This window comes from Urocitellus parryii, chromosome 1 (assembly GCF_045843805.1).
Source record: "Urocitellus parryii isolate mUroPar1 chromosome 1, mUroPar1.hap1, whole genome shotgun sequence".
Classification (NCBI taxonomy): domain Eukaryota; kingdom Metazoa; phylum Chordata; class Mammalia; order Rodentia; family Sciuridae; genus Urocitellus; species Urocitellus parryii.
This window is the reverse complement of record NC_135531.1, coordinates 276,971,947-276,993,578: the sequence shown is the minus strand read 5'-3', so window position 1 is coordinate 276,993,578 and position 21,632 is coordinate 276,971,947. Positions and strand designations below refer to the sequence as shown.

The 21,632-nt window shown below is 43.9% G+C and overlaps 1 protein-coding gene and 1 non-coding gene across 9 annotated transcripts in view; both read right to left on the bottom strand.

The window, feature by feature from the left end:
• Dis3l2 (DIS3 like 3'-5' exoribonuclease 2) overlaps nucleotides 1–21,632 on the bottom strand; it is a 356,506-nt gene that overhangs the window by 71,785 nt on the left and 263,089 nt on the right. For all 8 annotated transcript variants that reach the window (XM_026396261.2, XM_026396260.2, XM_026396266.2 and 5 more), the window contains one exon: nucleotides 8,178–8,285. In XM_026396261.2, coding sequence (XP_026252046.1) covers nucleotides 8,178–8,285 — 108 coding nt within the window. The remainder of the gene's footprint in view (nucleotides 1–8,177; nucleotides 8,286–21,632) is intronic.
• On the bottom strand, nucleotides 14,588–14,693 carry LOC113188125 (U6 spliceosomal RNA). Its single transcript, XR_003301504.1, has one exon. It is a non-coding gene; the product is annotated as a U6 spliceosomal RNA (small nuclear RNA).

The window sequence follows — 21,632 nt, the reverse complement described above, 5'->3', positions numbered from 1 at the left end:
AACTTTCTCCTTATTCTCAGAACCAGTTTTTGAAGCTATTGTCTCATGGGAAGCTGCATGGGCAAGGTTTCCACTACAGCGTCCGAGGATGAAACACATCAACCAGTGAGTGCTCTGCTTCTTACCACCAACTGAAGCCCCAGGTTGCATGATACTATATACAAGCCTTACTTTGGGAGCCTCTACAGACCATGATGACCCAGGGAGAGCATAGAATTTTTTCTTTTTCTTTTGGCAATCCTGGGGATTGAACCCAGGGGCACTCTACCACTGGCCTACTTCCCCAGCCCTTTTTATTTTAAGACAGGGTCTTGCTAAATTGTCCAGGCTGGCCTTGAACTTGAGATCCTCTTGCCCCAGCCTCCTGAGTTGCTGGGATTACAGGTGTGCACCACTGTACCTGACCAGCATTTTATTTTCCAAGTTTCACAAGATTCCTAGCAGTGGCAGATGGCAGGCCAGCAGTAGGACATGAAACTCTACAGGGGTCATCATGGGGAGAGCAGGATTGTGCAGAAGCTGAATGGGGTAGTTTGAGGCTTCGTTCAACCCTCAGCACTTGGCTTGCAAAGTGGGGAAGGTTGCTGTGGATGCAATGCTTACCAAGAGACCACCTTTCTAACAAGGCAGAAAGAATAAACAGGTTTTCAAATCACTGTATGAAATATTTTCAGAATTTTCTGGGTATGGGCACTGTACTATGGGCGGAGAGGTAAAAACTCAGGAATGGGTACTGCTTATAAGGAGTTTATAATCTTACAGGATAACAGATCTGTGCACAAATGGCTCTAAAGTCCAGGGAAAGAGGACAGGTGCTGAGGGGGTGGAAAGATGGGAAAACAGATTCTGACAGGGAGGACGATGCCCTTCCATCTAAGCACCTTCTCAAAATCTAGGGCATCCCACTCCCCCACCCATATTCACTCCATTTAGGATGAGAGACTCCCCAAATCTATCCCTTCTCCCTTGTCTTGTCTGTTGACCTTACCACTCAGTCTACAAACATAATCCAGTATCTCTCATCTGCTTATTTAAAAAAAAAAGAAAAAAAAATCAAAATAATTTTTTCACTTTTCTAATTGGTATTATGAATTCATTATAGGAAACTTTACAAATATGGGTGGGAAAAAGAAAAATTAAAAATCTATTCACCCATCACCGGGAGATCACTACTATTTCTGTTTGGGGCTATTAATTTCATATCTTCAATACCTTATACAGTATGTGAAGACAGCAAGTATCCCCAGCATACTGAGTGGGTGGATGAGTGACTATCCCTGACTCTCATGAAGAAGTGGCATCATAGCTGCATCTCAGAGCATAAGCTACATCCTTGTTCTGAGGGGAAGCATCTTCAAGGAAGAGGATGGAGCACATGAGAAGTCTTGGAAGCCTTGTGGCTCCCTCTTAAGCCAAATGAACCCTTCAGTAGCAAGAGGAGAGATGGAGGGGGCTGGAGGATGGATGGCAAATGGTCACAGAGGGTGGAGGTCTTTTATGTCAGACTCTAGAGATCAGACTTTTGGGGCTAATTATCACATGCAGTCACAGGAAGTTGAGTAAGAGGATGATCACTAGGGAAACAGAATAGAGGTCACAGTCTATACCACTGGTCCCAGGATAAGATGGCAAAGATGTGAACTGGGATGGTGGCAGTGGTACAGAAAGAGAGGACTGATTAGAGAGGCCCACCACAAAGGTAGCCCTGCTAGAATGTAGAACTCTTAGAGATAGTAGATGTGAAGCAGGCTGGCCACTTTAAAGTCTGGGTAGCTTGGTTGTCACTGGTGCCATTAAAAGATCCAGAGAACACAGGGTTTAAACTCAGGTTGCAACAGGGGCATTATTATTGCAGAAAGAGAGGGGAAAGGCAGAGAGGAAAGTTGATCAAGTAGATCCAACTGGATGCTCTCTGGTTTCCAAGAAGGAGAAATGAAAGTTACCAGAGGGGAATGGTGGGTCTTGAATGAAAGAGGGATGGGAAGTAGCACAGAAAGCTGAAGCCTAGGAATAAAGGTCTGGAATAGCTACCTTAGCAATTAGTAAAAGAATTCCTAAGTAGTATTAAAGCTCTGCTAAAGAAAGTCGGCCTGTACTCTGCACAACATTCTTCTCTCTACGCGTGCTTCTTGAGGCAGGAAGTAGAGTTTCCCTAGAGCTCCAGGAACAGGCCCAGACTGGAATGGCATTAGGAAGAGGTGGGTAGCAAAACTTAAGCTCAGTGGATTAAGGCCACAGAAGCTGAAGATGGGAGCTGTTGCACAGGAGAGAGCTCATCATAAGTGATCTCCACATGAGCAAAGATGCTTCAGCAAGAGAAGCAAGTCTGTTTCCAAGTTGGCTCTGGAGTCCAGGGGTCTCTAGCAGAAGAAAGAGAAAGCAGTGAGGAGGGGGCATCCTATTTTAAAGGCTTTTGGCTTTTGTTCTGATGAGAGATTGGAGAATTTTAAAAGAGAGATAAGATCTAGTTTAAGATTTAGAAGGCTCCTTCTGACTGCCATGTGGGGAGAAGATGAATGGGCAAGAGCCAAAGCTGGAAGAATAGTCAGGAAGCCTCTGAATTAGTTCAGGCAGGAGACAGCAGCTGGAACCCCTGCCACAGTGCTCAAGGTGATAAGGAAGGAGATAGATGCAGAGAGATTTAGAAGCAAAGCCGAGATGACTTACTGGCAGACTGGATGTGGGTGGGGTGGATGGTGAGAGAAAGACCAAAGCAGTGAAAAAGGACCCCTTGGCTTCTGGCTTGAGTGTCCTCTTTTGGAGCACACTCTAGGTCCTAATGGATGCTGGCACATGGCAGCATCCCAGTTGTGGCAGGTGAGGCAGGCTGGGGACAGCTGCGGCCAGGGAGGCCTTCCTTGCATCCTTCTCATCTGTGACCCTGAGACTCCTACTAAGTCAGCTTTGTTGCAGGTGATTTTCTTCAAAGTCTGACACAAGAATATTCAGGTGTATTTCAGGTGTCTCTGAGAACTGGTCTTTGATGTGCAGGCCCTTACATTCCTGAGTGTCAGATGAGACAGAAGTGCCAGAGGTGTTCAGGAGGTGATAGGGCCACTGGATGGATATGGTAGAGCTGATTTTGTGGTTCCAGAGTTGCATTTTACAAAAAGCACAAAATTTACTTGGGTAACTTTTCCCTTGTGACAATATTTAATTACAAATGTCAAGATTAGAGAACAATGTTCTTAAAACAAACACATGAAAAATATGCTAAAAATAGATTATTAAACATTTATTGACCTAAACATTGGGGCACTGGCTTGATGAAAGCAAAACTATCCAAGATTTTCTTGTGGGTGTTTAAAAAAAAAAAAAAGTAGTAGCCTTCCAATGGTGGACCACACCTGCCCCAGAGAGTAAGGCAGGCCAGTAGCGTAAGGAAAACCTTCACTTTGGCACCAGGTAAAAGTGGCAGCCATGTGGGAGGAGTGGGGACACAATGCTGCTGGCCCTGCTCTGGCTCCTTCTAACAAAGCCCAAGCCCTTTTGCTAAGAGAGACTATAAGTAAACCCAGCCTCCTGGCTCTGGCCACACAGGCTTTGAGTTCCTTCCTCTTTATTCATTTGGGTTCTTGATGCAGGGCTGCCCTTAGGGCCTCCTCTGGCACCCTGATCTCTCATCTGATTCTGAATCTGTGCTCCTCTAGCTTAACTCAGGCTTTGCTTACTAGCATCTTAAACAAGCATTCCTTGGATACAAATATGGAATCAGACCTTTCATTATGGGCCCTGACTGCAAGTAAGAGATACTCAGGACTAACCAACTGGTCTACCTCTCATGTGGTCCCCTGGTCTCTGGGTAGGGTATTTGGATAACCACAGTGGGCCTTGCCCTGCTAGTCTCTGTCCTTAGTTCCAACCCTGGTCCTTCCTATCTGGTGTGGTTAGACAGAGGCCCAGCACCTTTCCTGGCCCTGTGCCTCCACCTGCCCTGCAGCACCTTGTGAAGAGCAGAAGCCCTAAGCACCCGGCACTGCCTCGAACACAAACCCCAAAGGGCAACTGCATCTCAGGGTTTGCCGCTTTCTAGTGCTTCTTTTATGACCCTCGTATTTTAGAAGCACATTAGATCAGGCAGTTTTTATTTCTCGGGTCTGATCCTGGCAAGCATAATTCAGATTCAACGTTCTTCTCTATTGACTCAAGTTAGTTTTCTTCTACAGGCTTTTATTTTCTATTTAGTTAAACTTTTGCAAAAATAAGCATTTATAAAAATATAAAAGTTATACATGTTTTCAAAAAACATTAGAAAATACAAAAAAGTAGAAAAAATTACTCATAGTTTTACTACCCAAACACAACCACAGCTGGCATTCTGTTTTATTTCCTTCTGATCTTTTTCCATTCATTTTCCCCCCATGCTTGCTCTCACCCCCACCAGAATATGAGTGCTGGCATACTGTACTCATAATTCCTTCTCTGCATTTCAGATAATGTTTGCCTCTTAAACCTTAGAAAGGAACTTTTTACCAGATAGTTAGGAGCCATAAAAACCAAAAGTAACATGTGTATTTTTTTTTTTTCATTTCAATTTGGACAAGTCCATTGGAGACACTCAGGGAAATGTGTTATGGGTTCTGGATGGCACCATGGCATTAGTGTCCATTGCTAGGTATGTTACAGGGTTATTTGGTTTTTTTTAATTTTTTTTTTTTTTTTTTAGTTATAGGACACAGCACCTTTATTTTATTTATTTATGTGGTGCTGAGGATCAAACCCAGTGCCCCACACATGCAAGACAAGCACTCTACCACTGAGCCACAACCCCAGCCCCAGGGTTGTGTTTATATTAAAGGAAGTCCACAGTTTTTAGAGTTGCATATGAAAGTACATATAAGTGAAAGGACCCGACTATGGTTTGTTTCAAAACACTGTATCAAAAACCAAAATCTTAACAGTAGCTGAATTTGGGAGATGTGCAATGAGCATTTAATGTGCTATTTTCTTTACTTTCAGGTATATCTGAAAAATTGCAGGTTAAAAATTTAAAAATAAAGTATACATAGTTACAATAATCACATAGTTTTAAAGGCTTGTTATGAAAGACAGTAACCCTCTGTTCCCCTCTCGTCTGTCCCTCCCCATGGTAACCACTTTTTTTTTTTTTTTTTTGGTGCCTGGGATTGAACACAGGGGCACTTAACCACTGGGCCACCACATCCCCAGCCCTTTTTATATTTTACTTAGAGACAGGGTCTTCCTGGATTGCTTAGGGCCTTGCTAAGTTGCTGAGTTCCACAGATTCTTTCTTGGGGATCTCTGAGACCTTTTCAGGGGTCCATGAGGTCAAAACTGGTTTCATAATAACACTAAGGCACCGCATGGCTTGTCCCATGTATCGATATTACACAGATGGTCCAAAAGCACTGAGGGGTTTGGGTATTGTTGTTTGGGTATCAATCACCAAATTATGGTCCTGTGGGTCAAATCCAACCTGCCATCTGAATTTAAATAAAGTTTTACTGGCACAGAGCCAAGCTGTTTCATTTACCTATCATCTGCTCCCCTGCTAGAGTGTGAGAGTTTCATAGCTATGACCGAGAAGGTGGCTTGTAAAATCAGAGATATTCACCATTTGGGCCTTTATAGGAAGTGTCTTAAACCCTGATCCAGGTGATTCCTTCCGTTCTTCCCTGTGCTGATTTATGTTTCCTATGTCCAATATCTTTCTCTTTCTTTTTTGGGGGGGAGGGGTATTGGGGGTTGAACTCAACCACTGAGCCACATCCCCAGCCCTATTTGTATTTTATTTAGAGACAGGGTGGGGTGGCGGGGTGGGTCTCACTGATTGGCTTAGCGCCTTGCTTTTGCTGTGGCTGGCTTGGAACTCCAATTCTCCTGCCTCAGCCTCCTGAGGTGCTGGGATTATAGGTGTGCACCACTGCGCCCGATTCTTTCTCTTTTTTGATTTACTCCTTCATTCTGGTGAAGCCTATTCTCTGGCAGCTTTGTGAGAAACAGTGTACCAGAAGTACTTTTTGTCTCAAAATGTCCTCTCCTACTCTTGCAGTTTACTGAAAGCTAGGTTCAAAACTTTGGTATGGAGATCACAGACTTTCAGACATGGAGGTTTTCTTCACTGTCACGTGGCTTCTAGAGTTGTGGTAGAAAAGTACTAGTTATTCTGGTTTCTGATCTACTGTAGGCGATCCCCTCCTGCATCTTATTCTTTGTCTCCAGGGTTCTAGAATTTTCTGGTGGTGTGTCTTGGAGACATGTTTCCACCACTATGCTGGCAGCGAGCTCTTCCAATCTGGAAAGTCATGTCTTCCAGAAACAGAGCATTTCCTAGAATGATTTTGCCCACCCCATCCCCATATTTGTTTAATTGGTATATTATGGTGTACATAATGGTGGGATTCATGGTTCCATGTTTTTACATGCCTGTTGATCATTTCTTTCCTTTTGATCTCTTTGCTATTTCTAGTATGCTCGTTGAGCAGATGCTGGATACCTTGGACTGGTCCTCTAAATTTCTTATCGTTTCTATCTCTTTCTGGAATAATTCTTCAATTTTTGTTCCAACTGGAATCTTGAATCTTTTTCATTTCTTCTACCTTGTGATACAGATAACTCTCTTTAAAAAATTCTATAAAGATATCATTTCTTTTCCTTGTTAGTGTTTTGTCCTAGTTGCTTTTCTTTATTAGATTACTTTACCTTTCTATGTAATATTAGACACTCTCCTCTTGGTTGTCCCTTCAGACATGAAAGTGAAATACTAAAAAAACTGTGATAGGGCAGTGGGGCTCACTGTCTGTGAGCTTTACTGCAGAAGAGAGCTGGGCTGCTCCTTGGGAAACCCTTTATTATTTACTACTCAGACTCTTCAGAGAAAGATGTTTCCATCTCCTAACTCATGGGTGCAGGCCTGGCCCCCAGAACTCTGGAGTTGGTGGAAAGAACTTTCAGTATGCCAACATTCACTCGATCCCTAGGCCCAGCAGCACCGAGTGTGTCACTGTGCCTCAGTTCAGACACCTTCCTCTGTCCTGTCCAGAAAATAAATTTCTGGTCTTCTGTGTAGAACATGGGAACTAATCTTTTTAAAAATAAACTTGCAACTGATACTGTTGCAGCCTCATGTTCACCCACCCCTCCCTGCCTTCCAGAGTTATCTAGTGCTGTCAATTTCTGGATTTTTTTGTTTTTGTTTTTGGCTTCCTCTGTTGCTGGCTCAGGAATCAACTTTCTCAGGACTGCTAAGTCAGTTACCACTCATCCATCTGCTACCCAGCTTCCAAAATTTTGTTGCTGTTGTCTCCTCTCCCACTCTCTTTGTCCTTGTGGGTTTATGTCTTCAAAAAAAATTCTCTTTATTGTTGTTTTAGTGAGGTTTGGGAGGGAATGAAAGTAAATGTGGGTATTCGATCTTCCATCTTTATTTGGAATCTCTTAATAATAATTACCTTTTTTTTAAAAAAAACTTCTTTCTTTTTTTTTTTAAAGAGAGAGTGAGAGAGGAGAGAGAGAGAGAGAGAGAATTTTTAATATTTATTTTTTCGTTCTCGGTGGACACAACATCTTTGTTGGTATGTGGTGCTGAGGATCGAACCTGGGCCGCACGCATGGCAGGCGAGCGCGCCACCGCTTGAGCCACATCCCCAGCCCAACTTCTTTCTTTACAGGCTCCCTTCTTCCCCACGTCTGGGACATGCTTGCTGATGTTCCACAGTGCCCCGGGGTTTCGTACCCTGTGTCTTGACACAGTGCTACCTTGCTGCCTGGCCTACACACCCCCAGTCACCCTGCACCCTGATGCAGCACTCATCTTTTGAAATGCCACATTCCTCATGAAACATTATGAGTCCTAGCAGCCGCAATTCATCTGTGACTGCCATTTCAGACTTTCCCTAGTTTGATGTTGCACATCTTTGCAAACTCTCCCCATTCATTAATGCCCTCCTCCCCCAGGCCCTGCTCCCTTCCTGTAGTGGGGCCGCCTGCCTCCCAGTGCATACCCAACCTCACTGAAACCCACTTAGTCTTGGGCAAAAATCAGCTCCTGCCTCCCAGGTGGGGCTGACAGTTGAGGCCAGAGCCCTCGCACTTCCTTCTCACCACCCTTCCACAGCAGCACCACAGCCCAGCACCAGGCACACCACAGGTGATTCCCACCACTCAGTACGGGATGCTGGTAAGCAGAGAATGAATGGCAAGATGTAAGTTGTTACCTTGCCCTCGGGGGTCAGTGTCCAGATCACAGAGAAGGTCAGCTTGTCAGTCATGGGGTTGAGGCTACACAGCTCCTCACATAGCAGCCTGGGAAGCATGGGGACCACCTGTGAACAGAGGATAGCTGTAAGCACCTTTTAGCACTTTTGGTGAGTGGGTTGAGTTCTCAGGTGTTTCTGTTCCCATAAGATTCTGAGGAAAGACCATGCTGTCTCAGGCTCTTCCAGGAGCCTCCACTGTCAAGGAAATATAATCTGGGAAAGTGGAAAGAGTTGCTTACAGAAGCTAAAAGAGATACCGTAGCCATGAGAAAAGAGCTACCCTTTGCTATCCACAGTCTGCCCTCTGGTTCTTCATCCATGGATTCAACAAACCTTGGATGGAAAATATATTTTAGAAATTGCATCTCTACTGAACATGTACAGACTTTTTCTTGTAAACAACACAATATAACAACTATTTACATATCACTGACATTGTATTACGGTTTATAAGTAATATAGAGACGATTTAAAATATTCAGGAGGATTGTGAGTTACATGCAAATACCATATCATTCTATAAAAGGGTTTGGAGCATCATTGGGTCCTGGTATCCACAGGAGTTCCAGAATGAGTCCCCATGGATAGCAGGGTCAGCTACCTTAAAGGTAAAGCTCTACACTCAAGAATGACTGCAGCTTGTGCCTATAACTATTCTGGTTGAACAATACACTTAAGAACCCAAAGCCTGAAGACAAAGTCTTCACAGCATCATCAGAGTAAAATCAAACTACTCCCTGATTTAGTAATTGCATATAACACAATTTACCAAATTATATGTTGGAACATTAACAGAATAAGAAAATGTCACTACTGCAATAAAGCAGAAAAGTTCTTAAGTGCAGTTCCCTAGATGAACCTTGGTCAGCCAGTCATCCATTTTGCAGTTTTACCGCCTAAGTGATTTCTTCCCATTTATCTTTAAATCCCATAATAGGATGATTTGATGGTATCCTTTTTAATTAAACTTTTTACTTTCCAATGATGATTTCTAGCTGCTCCAGAATACTACTGTTTCTCTGTAATATTACTGTTTCTCTGTAATTCCAAAGATAAAATGAGACTCTACCTGTACCTCCTGAGGAAACTTCCCACTCTCTCCCTCCTGCCTTCAAATTTGCTTGCTCTGTCTCCCACATTTTCCTACTTCGGATGGAATCAATCACCAGTTACTTCTCTCCACATTCACTGAAGACCTACTTGCTCCTCATGCTGTGTTGAGGGCCTGTGCTGACCAACCAAGAAGGAACAGGCAGGAGGGGCCATTATGCAGTACTAGGGGTAAATCCAGCTGACTTCTTGAGTGGTAATAACAAAACAGCCCCAGTGGTTTCTTATTCTATGTGAAGTATCTGTACCACACCCTGCTTCAGTACACTAAACATCTTTGGTATAGAAAAGTAAATTCTAGAACTCATGGCCCACATCAGTAACATCTAATTAATAGTTGTTTGGCATTATTTTAAAGGACACTACTTTTAAACATCTATTGTTAAATCTGATGAGGACCTGAAAACTTTTGGCAATGCTCTCATGGGCAACTACTTTTGAAATGTTTTTCTTGCCCTTGCTTTTGCACAGTTCCAATAAAACTATATTTTCTTTGCTAACTTGTTTAATAGTGCATTAAACTGGATCTTAATATTGAATACTTTCTCGTGGTGTCAAGTGTTTTACAGCATAGTATATCTTTACCTTTATCAACATACTGTATAAAATGGGAAGGTCTCAACTTCATACTATTTCATGGTTAGATTATGAAGATCTCACATAATTTTCAGCCTTTGAATTATTCTATGAACTGAACTGTCCCCACCACCCTAACCCCAAACATATGTTGAAGCCCCAACCACCAATTTGACAGTACTTGGATATAGGATCTTTAGGAGATCAATTAAGATGAAATGAAGTCCTAAGGGTGGGGCCCAGCTCCATAGGATTCATGACTTTATAAGAAGAAAAAGGGAGAGAGAACACACACATTTGATCTCTTCAAGTGGGTACAGAAATGAGGCCATGTGAGGACACAGCCATAGTCAAGCCAGGAAGAGAGCTCTCACCAGGAACCAAATTGGCCAGCACCTTCATCTGGGACTCATAGACTTCAAAACTGTGAAAAATAAATGTCCACTGTTGAAGCCATGTAGTCTGTGGTATACTGTTATGGAGCCTGAGACAGACTGTCAAGTTTTCTGGGTGTGCACTCCTGTATTCTTCTCTGGGCTGCATTATCAGATCATGACACCAAATATATTTTGGAAACTGGCTGCAATGCCAGTGTGCTTGCTGCTATGATATTAGTCCAGGGCTTAATATCTTTTAATATCATTTTTAAAAGATAGTATAGTGTAGTTCAAGGCAGTATCTACTTTAAGTCTCAAAACTGAGCTTTGGATAATGTAACCTAATTCCTGACATCATGTTTTAAGTTTTTGTTAAAAGAAAGTTATTACAACTTGGGGTGGGACTGGATCCTGGAATAATGAAAATAAAACACAAAACAAAAACACTGAGGGAAAATCTCTCAAATCCAAATGAAGTACAGAGCGAGTTCACAGTAATGTTGCAATGTCAGTTCCCTGGTCCTGACTCGTGGCTGGCAGTGCAGGTGTTAACAATGGGGGCAGCATTGTCATCTGAGACTCAGTCCTGTCTTGACAACATTCCCGTACATCTAAAAGTATACTAAATTAAAAGAGGTTATTAAAAAGAAAGCCAGGGCTGTAGTTGTGGCTCAGTGGTAGAGCACTTGGCTGGTATATGTGGGGCACTGGGTTTGATTCTCATTATCACATGTAAATAAATAAATAAAATAAAGGTCTACTGACAAACTAAAATATATGTATACATATAAATTTAAGAAAAAAGAAAGCCAGTGTTTTCATAACGGATCTTGTGTTATATACTTCGATAAACTTATGCTAATGCAATTATGCTCATGAATCATGCTCTGTTTTTATACCTTTGAGTTTGGGATTAATATTTTATTTGCAAAAAGAGCTTCACCATTAAAGAAACAAAATCCAAAACAAAGTCTAAAGTCTATTAAGCAGTTGAGGGCTGTGCAGGTACATCAACAACCCTGAGCAGGAAAAGAAGGCAGGCTGGGACGCCTGAGGCCTGGGGTCTCATCCTGGCCCAGCTCTTCCTGTGTGATCTGGGCAAGTTAGTACAATTCCAGGTCTCGGTTTCCTCAGTAGAAAAACAATATTGAAGATGCTCAATAAAGTCAGCTCACGGTGTCCAAGCTCCTGCGTCACCAGGCTTAGCCTGCTGTTCAGACTTGTGCCCAGACGCTCCCTTCTAATACCCATATCGCCAGCAGCACAGACCTTTCCACTGCAGGTCCTACACCTGCCCTGCCTTTGCACTGCTCAGGCTCTTGCACATGTTGTTCCCTCTTTCTGGAACACTTTTCTGGAAGTTTTGCATCTGGCAAACTTTGGTACATTCTCCCAGATTCGGTTGATCTCCATCTCTAAAGAGCTTATCCAATCTCCCCCAGAGAACACATTTGTTCACCTCCCCTGTTCATTCAGAGGATGAGGGGCAGTCCCAGCCAGCCAGCCAGCCACTCCATCCTTCCTCCATGACACTTCCACACTGCTGACCACACTATGTCCTAACTGGCTTCAGGTGCCTCCTTCTTCCTCCGGACTGGAGAACCTCAAGAACAAGGACAGGGGTCTTGCCTAGGCTTGGACCCAGCACCTGACACACAGCAGACCCCATCAGTCTGCACACAAACTATCTTTTGCTCAGGAAACGGATGACCCTTGATTTTTTTATTTGCTGTTTTACTGAATCACATAAAACATTTTATGAACTACCTGGTAGACTTCTACTTAAACATCTCTACATAAAAATTTCATAGGCTATTAGTGTTTTAAGTATAATGTAAACTGTTTTAGCCACTGTTCCTAAAAACAACCAGTACATCCAGTGGCTGTCCAGTTATCCAAACTGCTCTACAATTCATGCTGCAGTGGTGAGATGCCAAAGAACCTAAGTGCTCACAAAGAAGCAAAACACAAAAGCTTTTTGGGTAGTATAATTATATTTAATTTTTGAGGTACAGTCCTTTTAATAAACTTTTCACCAGATCTGGAGGTAGAAATCAGATGGAAGGCAAAGAAAACAGTCTTGGTGTCAACAGAGTTTTGTAAATAGGTAGTTGGGCTTCTGTCTCTCAAAAGAGAAGGAATTAAGAGGTTACAAGCACACTTGTGGTCTGGCACACCATAGCCTCTCAAAAATGGGGCCTGACTTGCAGGGGTCCCCTGCCCAGCAAGCATCCCTTCAGGAGGGCTGGCGAGGTGGACAGCCACTTGAGAACCCCTTTCTCAAATACATGCCGGTTTCCATCAGGTAGAAACCTGCCTGGACCCTGGTGCAGCATGTGGGCTGTGTGAGGCCCTCCATGGAAGCTGGAGACATGAGCCAGGGTGACAAGTGCAGAAACCATGCATGGCTGGAAGAGAACCCCCCCCCCCACACACACACCCAGGAAGAGAGAAACCCTGGCTGTCCTCAGCCCCTGTCACTGCTCCTCAACCACCTGATGTTGGCTTCCCTCTCCCATCCTCCTCAGCTGAGCAGGGACTACTTCAATGCTCCAGCTCCCTCCCTCCTACTGCCCCAGCTAAAAAACCCAAGGCCAACCTCACAACTGTCTTACCTGCACTTGCAATCCTGGTGAGCGGAGATGGGGACAGGGAAACTGGCTGGGCCATGTGGAGATGGGTCTCCAAACAGCCTCTGCTCTTACTTCATAAGACTGGCAGGTCTTTTGTACTCAACTCTGGTAGCTCCCTCTCCATGCCCTTCAGGTTCAATTCTAAAATGCTACAGCACTCCTCCAACCTCCCACCCAGCTGCATTCACACACTCTCTCTCATATGAAAATCTCAACTCTCCTTCACAGAGAAAACTGAGATGCCAAACCTCACCCCTCACAAGTACCCTTGTAGCATTTTCCTTCAACTGTTTCTCTGGACCCTGTGTGCCTTGGTCCTCTGCTATTTCACAATGTGTATTCTCTTGTCCAAAGCCTAGACCCCTCCGCCCGGCTCTTCCCAGTGAGCAATCTGATCTACTTGGCCTCTCCCTCCCTGGAGCCAGGACACAAGGTCAGAGCTGCCATTCTTTTTGGTGGACACCTTTCTTCTCCCCAGCCTATGTCCCAGTCTCCCACTTTTCACAGTAGTCTCTTAGTATGCTGGTATGGAGTCTTTGTCTTTTTTCTGTGCATAACATGACTATACTTCAGGCAAGACATTTTATATTAAAGATGTATACATTTCATTCATGTTAGTAATATAAATGTGTGTGTATATATGTACCCATGTGTATACACATATTTTTAAAAATTTTTCTTATTTAAAAAATTTTTTTTGCAGTACTGGGGACTGAACCCAGGCCCTTGAATATGATTGTAGGCAAGTGTTCTACCCCTGACTGTATCCCTCTAGTCTTTTATTTTTGTGAGGCAGCGTCTCACTAAGTTGCCCAGGCTGTGATTCTCCTGCCCCAGCCTCCTGAGTTGCTGGGATTACAGGCCTGCACCACCAAGCCTGGCCATCCCAGGCCTTTACTGGACTCCTCTCCCTGCCCTTCGCTTTCCCTCTTCCCCAAGGATCTCCTGAGTCAATGTCTCTCTCTGTTGACAGCAGTACTCTGACCCCAGTTAAATAAGCAAAAACCAAAACTCCCTTCAAAACCACTCAAAAACCAAACACCACACTCACACCTCCGAGCCATGCCCCTCTCCTCACACACAGACCATAGCCATGGGTCATCTTGTGGCGCTTCCACTCCCGTGGCCCATCACATCCAGTCAGTTCCTGAGTCCTGAAGGTCTGACCTCTCTCAACTGAGTCTCTTCACCTCTCCCTTCATCCACATTGTTCAAGTGCGGCACTTCTTTTTCTCTCTCATGATTTAGTCTAACAGTCTCCTAAGCCAGTGGCAGAGTTCTGGAGTGTAAATCATTCTGGATAAGATTTCTGCTAGAATTTGGACACGGTTTGAATGTGTCCATGTGTTCAGAGCTTGGTCCCCAGTATGGGTGTGGAGAGGTAGTAGGACCTTTAAAAGGCAGGCCAGGACTGGCTCCTCCCATCACTTTAAAGGCCTTCTAGCCACTGATCTCTCCCTTTCACACAGCTCCTGCCATTGTGGTGCCATCTGCCATGAGGTGATACAGACAAGGGCGGGGTCACTCCCCAGAGCTGGCATTACACTGTTTAGATTTTCAGCCTCCAAATCAGAGCTAAATAAACTTCTTTTCTTTATACATACCCAACTTGGGGTATTTTTTTTATAGTAGCAGAAAACAGATTCATACAACTTCCTTTTTAAATGTGTAAAAAAATATGGAACACTTTACAAATTTGCCTGCCGTCTTTCCATAGGGGCTATGCTTATCTCTGTACTGTTCCAGTTTGAGTGTGTGTGTGCTGCCAAAGAGAACACCACCTTCCTACTGTTGTTGACCTTTCTGCATCTTCTCACCAAACTCCACCCATGACCACCTGCAGTTGCATATTAGGACATGCTGCCTTCACCTTCCCAATAATTGTTGAGCTGAATTTAATTACCAGGATTTTCACCTGTCCTGTGGACGAGGAAGGGCCCAACTGCCTCCAGTGAGGCCAAGAGGTCTCTGGCAAAGTCTGTACTCTCCATAGTCAGCGAGTGTCCAGAAGTCACAGGTAGCCATGAACTGCTAGGGACAAGCTGGTCTCCAATGGGGGAAGTAAAGATAAAGGGGGCATCTAACTTCTCCCACTTACTTAACCTTTGCCTCTCCTTACTTTCTGTTTTGTGAAAAGGACTGCAGGATTGGGAGTAGGCTGAAATCTGGGGTAACTATGAAATGCTGCTTGTTTGGAATGTCCATTTGGTGCACTGTCTGTAGACACCTAAGTTTTCCTGGGGCTAGTTAGAAACCGTGGTGCTGGTAAATTCTCTGAAAATTCTGTGAGCAAAGATCTCCATTTAGGATGGTTACTGGTCATTTAAAGTTTCAGGAAGACATGACCCTGGTACTAATAATGATATCTGTGCCTTGGGCCTCAGCCTCCTACAGCCAGAGAGTGCTCAGGTTGACCCAATCACTTCCCTATCTGCCCTCTTGGTAAAGCCCAAGCAACTCAGCCTGCCACTTCAGAACCCTCCCTGGAACATCATCTCTTGGCTCCTCCTTTAGGAGTTTTAACTCACACCCCAGAGATTCCAAACTACACGCTGCTCCTTGAACACACCACTTCTAGCTCCTGCTTGGAAGGCCCTCGATACCCACTTCTGACCATCTGGAAGTTTTCTACTCAAAATGTGAAACATGGTACAAAAATTGATTGTTAGGTGATGCCTTTATGCCCCTTCAAAAGTTCCTCTCCCTGCATCATGCAGGTAAGTATGAATTCTCTCCTCTCTTTATGTCTTCACTTTGGGCACTTCTGTCACTGAAGACAGCCCAGAGCACTTCAAATGTTAGTTAAGTGCCCTCTTCCTCTGACTTCCCCAGGGCAAGGCAGCCTCCACCTCGTCTTCATATCCCTAGGGCCTGGCACACAGCTAGTACTCAATAAATTCCAAGTGGATCAGAAAAGGAAAAGGAGCTTGAAGCATGCGCCATGGTCAGGTCCAAAGTTAAGTCGGGGTACAGCTTAGAAGCTGGCCGTGGAAAAAAGGGGCAGATGACAGAACCCTGACTTTCTAAGCATTCTGGACCAGGGCTTGGGAGAGTTGAGAGAAACCGATCATTTGGGCAGCTGGGTGGGGGTACTAACAAGACTATAAAATCTTACATTAACCTCAGAGAGCAGAAACATCTGCAAAAGCCACAGCGGCGGGCTGGCCAAGTTCAGCAGCGGGTTAGCCAGGACAGCCCTGTGACCAACGGAAAGGGCCACAGAAGGGAAGAATCAATCACCAGACAAGGAGGAGCAGGAAGGATGAGCTATGACATCGGGTCAGATGACCACAACCCACGGGGGGCTCTCCAATGTCTGTAGGGCCTCTCAGCCTCTCTGTACCTTTTAGCCCAGGCCTTGGCAGGCCTCCACCTAAACACTCCCACAACCTAAGTGCCCATCAGCCCAGATCTGCAGCCTGACAACGTGGTGAGTTTTTTTGCTTTTCTCTGAGGACTTCGAGGTTTTAACACCAAGGTACACTTTAGATCCTTACTTGCCCACTGAAACAACATCAAGGAAATAGATAATTTGTTTTCTGGCCAACATCTCTGTTTAAAGAGTTTTCTTTTTCATATCAACACTTCCATGACTTCAAAATTTGATCAACTTTTTGCTACACAGTTTGACATTAACAAAACATCAACACAGACAATCTGCTGGTGTCAGAAAGGAACATCTTAAAACTGTCTGGATGTGACATGAAGCCAGGCTTCCAATCCTCATCTTTGATGTCTATTATAAAGCAGTACCAATAAAATATCATGGAGATTTATGGGCGAACTTTCATTTGAGCTGTTTCACACCTAAAATAACATGAGTGGATGAGCCAGTAGGCAGAAAATTTAGGTTTAGGTTTCAACTGTTTAGGTTTTCTTTTACTTTTAAAACTTAATTTACTTACTTAAAAAAAATTACCTTAAAACTTAAAATTACATTGTGTTCTCTCCCAGAGAAAACAGTGGAGAGGCATTAACTGCACAGATATCATGTCCTTCTGAGAAGAATGGGTTCGAGTTCAGGTAGACAGTTGTCCCCTGTCCCAACAGAACCATCTTTTGTCAAAAAGAAAAGATGTTTTTTCACGGGATTTAAACAGATGCTATTTAAATTTAACTTTCTGCCTGAGTACACCCTATTGTTAAGAAGAGTTAACAAATACTTATTACTGTGAGTAAAATCTCAACAAAAAGAATTTCATTTAAAAGTCAGTGGGACGGGCCCAAGATTGGTTTCACTGCACATTGTCCTACTCCACAGGAGGACTCCCCCAACCAAGCTGAGATTGTAATTCTGACCATCAGTCACTTATAGGTCAGCCTCTGAATGAAAAGAAGTCAGAGCCACATTCTCTATAGATGGGAAATCAACCGGAACCCCCAGCCCTACCCCCATCTTCCTTCCCCTGAGTGATGAAGTTGGGAAAAATGATTCTGCCAAAGGAGAAAGCAAGAGAATCTGGAGGGGGAGCAGCAGCTCATCCAGCTTTTAAGAAGACCTTTATAGGCAAAATGAAGTGAAAACAGCAGAAAAGTTCCTGGACACAGTCCTTTAAGAAACAAAAATGAGTAGGAAGAAAGGTCAGAGCAATGGTTCAAAGGCATGAGAAGGCCCAGCTGCTGCTTTCCAAGGCTGCGGGCTGGCAGCAGAGGCACACAGCCCCTTCCGCCCAGCTCCATACCTGCAGGATTCAGCAGCAGAGCCCTGGCTCAGCAGGCCCCAGGAGAGACGCTAGGACTGTGACAACCACGAAACCGTCCAGAGAGTGGGGAAGGAAACATGCTTAGCTGTTCAACCCCACCTTTATTTATTTTTCATTTTCTGATTTTAAAACAGAATTCCTGGTTTTAAAAGGAGAATGCAGCAGCTGGACAAGAGAAAGTCACCTGCTTAGAAGAAATATCTTTAATGGCTTCAAATTCTTAAATATTCAAAGAATACTTAACTGAAGAGCAAAGTTAATTTTTCTAATTGGGGAGAACATTTCACATTTATTCACTTAGTGTGGACTTTAGAGTTTAAGAAACCACTTCAAAGACTGAAGTTTAAGAGATGACTTCTCTTTATCTTTCCGTCATAACATTATAGTTTCTGCAGATAAAAGGAATTTGGAGTCTCGTCTTCCTTCTTTAAGAGGCCCTGGATCAGGCAAGGGCTGGGTTTGGCCAAGGGCATTCTGAGGCAGGAAGTGAGGATGGATGCCTCCAACTGGAAGTCATGTTAAGTGGGATCAACATTAAGTACCCTAACTATGTCCTCAGGAGGGCCACACTAAGGAAGAACCTGGACCTTGATGTGGTTTCTCTGCCTTGGTAGGCTGGATAGAGGATCCTAAAGGAGTTAAAGTGGAATGGCAATTGCCCCCAAAGCTTCAAAATAAAAATACATGTTTTAAGTATAACATGTATATATAAATGTATAAGCCATGAAAGTTTGATTTATTTTCATGAACTGAACCCACTTCAAGACTCACTGGAAGTCCCCCACCACTGAGAGCTTCTTCCCATCAAGGGTAAACATGACCCTGACTTCTAATGGTGTAGATTAGTTTCACCTGGTTTTGAACTTGTATGGATGGAATCTATCCTTGTGTCTGAATTCTTTCACCATTAAAGCTGTTGTGTGAATCCACTGTGCTTTCCTTCTCATTGCTCTACAGCCTCCCACAGGGTGAATATACCATGATTTATCTGTTCATTTATCTGTTCATTCTAGGTGATAGGTATTAAATAATTTCTATTTTTTATTTTTTTGCTAGCTTGAACAATGCTTCAATGAACATATATCATCGTTTTTTTTTGTTGTTGTTGTTTTTTGGCAATACCCACAATAAGCACTTCTATGGGGTACATCTTAGAAGTGGAATGGCTAAGGTATGTATACACTTAGCTTTAAAAGATACTACCAGAGTTTTTTGTTGTACCAATTTGCCTTTTTCCAGCAGTGAGAGTTCCCATTACTCCAGAGCCTTACTAAGGAACACGTGGTATTTTCTATCTTTTAATTTTAACCATGCTGGTTGGTTATGCACATCTTTGAGGTAAGAGTCAGGTTCCTTCTCTTTCTCTCATCTTCTCCAGAAAAGTAAATGTCAATTAGATATGGTGGTGCCAGCTGTCATAACTAGCAGACACTTGGGCTCCCTCTCCCAGGATGTCCAAGCAAGTGTTGGCAAGCTGGTACAATATGAAGGAGTTATAGGGGGTGAAGCTGGCAGGCCATGAATTCAATGACTTTTGGAACTTTCAAATATCTAGGGAACTGGCCTTCCAGTTCCTGCACTTGCAGATGGCATGTGTGAACCTGGAAGACAATCAGTCTTCCACATGGATGTCTTTGTGAGATCCAGGAGTGACTGGTGAAGTCCTCAGTCCCATCTATCAGAAAATCCAGGGTCCTTCCAGATAGCTCATGACTCCTGAGGTATCGACTGGCTGCCTCATGCTGGAGAACCTCAGAAATTGTAGCTATAGTTATCATGAATGGGAATATGATGTAAAGAAGTGAAGAAGATTGTACAAGAAAGCTGTCAGTATAAGGGGTATAACACTGAAGGTATTTCTTCTAGTACCAGGTTAATAAGTCCTGACTGGTCATGAATAAAGGTCAGGTGGATACAAACTTGTAAAATGTTAAAGAAACCTTCTAAAAAGCCAAACATAACCTGAAGGCCAGCTCTGTGGAGCTATGTTCCAGGGGTGCCATATGCATAGTCAGTAATGGAATGTGAAGGCCTATTTCATGGCCAAAGAGGAAAGGCTGGGGAAGAAGCCTGGTGTGCTCACATGCAGAGAGATCTGTGGGTCAGGAGTTTGTGCTGCATTCCCATAAGACATCTATACCTGCTCATGACTTGACAAGTGTCATAAATACTGTGAGGAAGGAAGTCAAGCAGAAATTATTGAACACTGCATTTAGGTTCAAACAGGCTTGGAGGCGAATCAGGGACATGGTTTGTCTGATATAAGCAACATCTGGTGGAACTTCTGCTCAGCTGAGGGTACAGTTATTCTCACAGGGTGGTCTTCGAAAGTTCTAGATGTTTTAGGCACACTGTGCAGAGGTCACCTATTGCCCATGCTCACTCTGTTACTTGAAACTGGATTTAGATACCCATGCAGCTTCTGACTCATTCACAGCTCTAATCAATTCTGTTTCCCTCTCCACTTAGCACTGTCACTCTAGGATGGTAGAAAACACCTGCATGGTGGTTCTGATCATCAAGTGTACATGGAAAACAAAGTTGAACCCCTAAAGAAAGTGGCTATCCAGTCTGATTTTTTTTGTGTGTGGGGGTGCTCCACTACTGAGCTATACCCCAGCCCTTTTTATTTTTGAGACAGGGTCACACTAAGTTGCCCAGGGACTGGCCTTAAATGTGCAATCCTCCTGCTTAGATCCAGGTCACCAGCTATCCAATCTCAGAGCAGGCAGGACGAGGGTTTTATTCAGATAGTACAGACTGTGGTGATCTGAGCCTAAAGCAGGAGAGAGGAGGTGCTAGGTCTTTCTAGGAAGAGCCTCAGCATATTGAAGGCAGCCATGACACATGATAGCCTCTCACTTGGGGTAAAAGCATGTCTGGACTAGCTCCTTCTGGAGTGGGAGCAGAGAGTGCTGGACAGTGTGATTTCCCTCATGGGATTGATGACATCACTGTCAACTGCTGGCCTGATTGGGAGTGGGAGAGCCAACAGGCAACAAAATCTTCAGCCCTAAAAGAATGGGGCTGCAATCAGAGCCTAAAAGAATCTCCTTCACTTTGAGAGGCTAGTAGTAGTGGACAGCAGATAATATGACAGGAACTCTCAGCATACTCGGTAAACTCCAAAAACTCAGGAAGTTCTACAGTGTCCTGAAGGACTTTTGTTCTAGAACTACCAATATCTTTTTAGGAATTACATTGATGCTTGGACAAAATGGGAGCTCAGGGGCTCTAGAACACTAGAATTCTAGAGGTTAGCACGAGGGCTACTACCCTGTTATAAGTGGCTTGGGGCCATCTGTGTGAAGTGGGGGAATATTGGAGGGTCTATACAAGGTTGGGCTGAGGAAATGAATGGTTCATTGTGTGTCAATCTTTCTGTTCAGCAGGCCCTGTGCTTTTATTGCTAGCAGATGGTCAGGCACTCAAAGGTCATGAGACACAATGGTTTATTGGATCTGCTAGAGGTAGGTATTTCTCTACATGTCACAGTGCTGCCGGTATGGCCGAGGGGAGAGGTGCCCTAATTCTGTGAATCATACTACAGATACAAAAGAATCTGGGCTGTGAGACTGGATGGGAACCTTACATGATGGTCACATTTGAGCTGTGGTAGTCATGACAATGGGTTCCATCCACAGAAAAGAGCAAGTGGCCAAGAAACCTCAAATATAAGCTGAGGTCTCTGCTGATAGAAAGCCTTGGTTTCAAGCTTGAAAAGAAAGTCTACTATATCACAGCTGGGGATGCTACAAGCCTTAGGCCCTGGGCCAGTTGTGCATTTGGAACACAGGTGCAGCTCTTCTACTTCTGTGTCTAAATGCTCTTCTGCCAGGTGGTAGATTCAGTGGGATCCTTGGCAAGGGTGTGACGGGGAGGTAGTAGGTATGATGGTGGTGCCACAGGATCATTCAGGAGGCAGAAGTGACATGAAGTAGTAATCAGACTTCTAGCTGGAACAAATACAGAAGGCAGGAAAACACTGGCCCTTAAAAAGACCCATTACCCAAA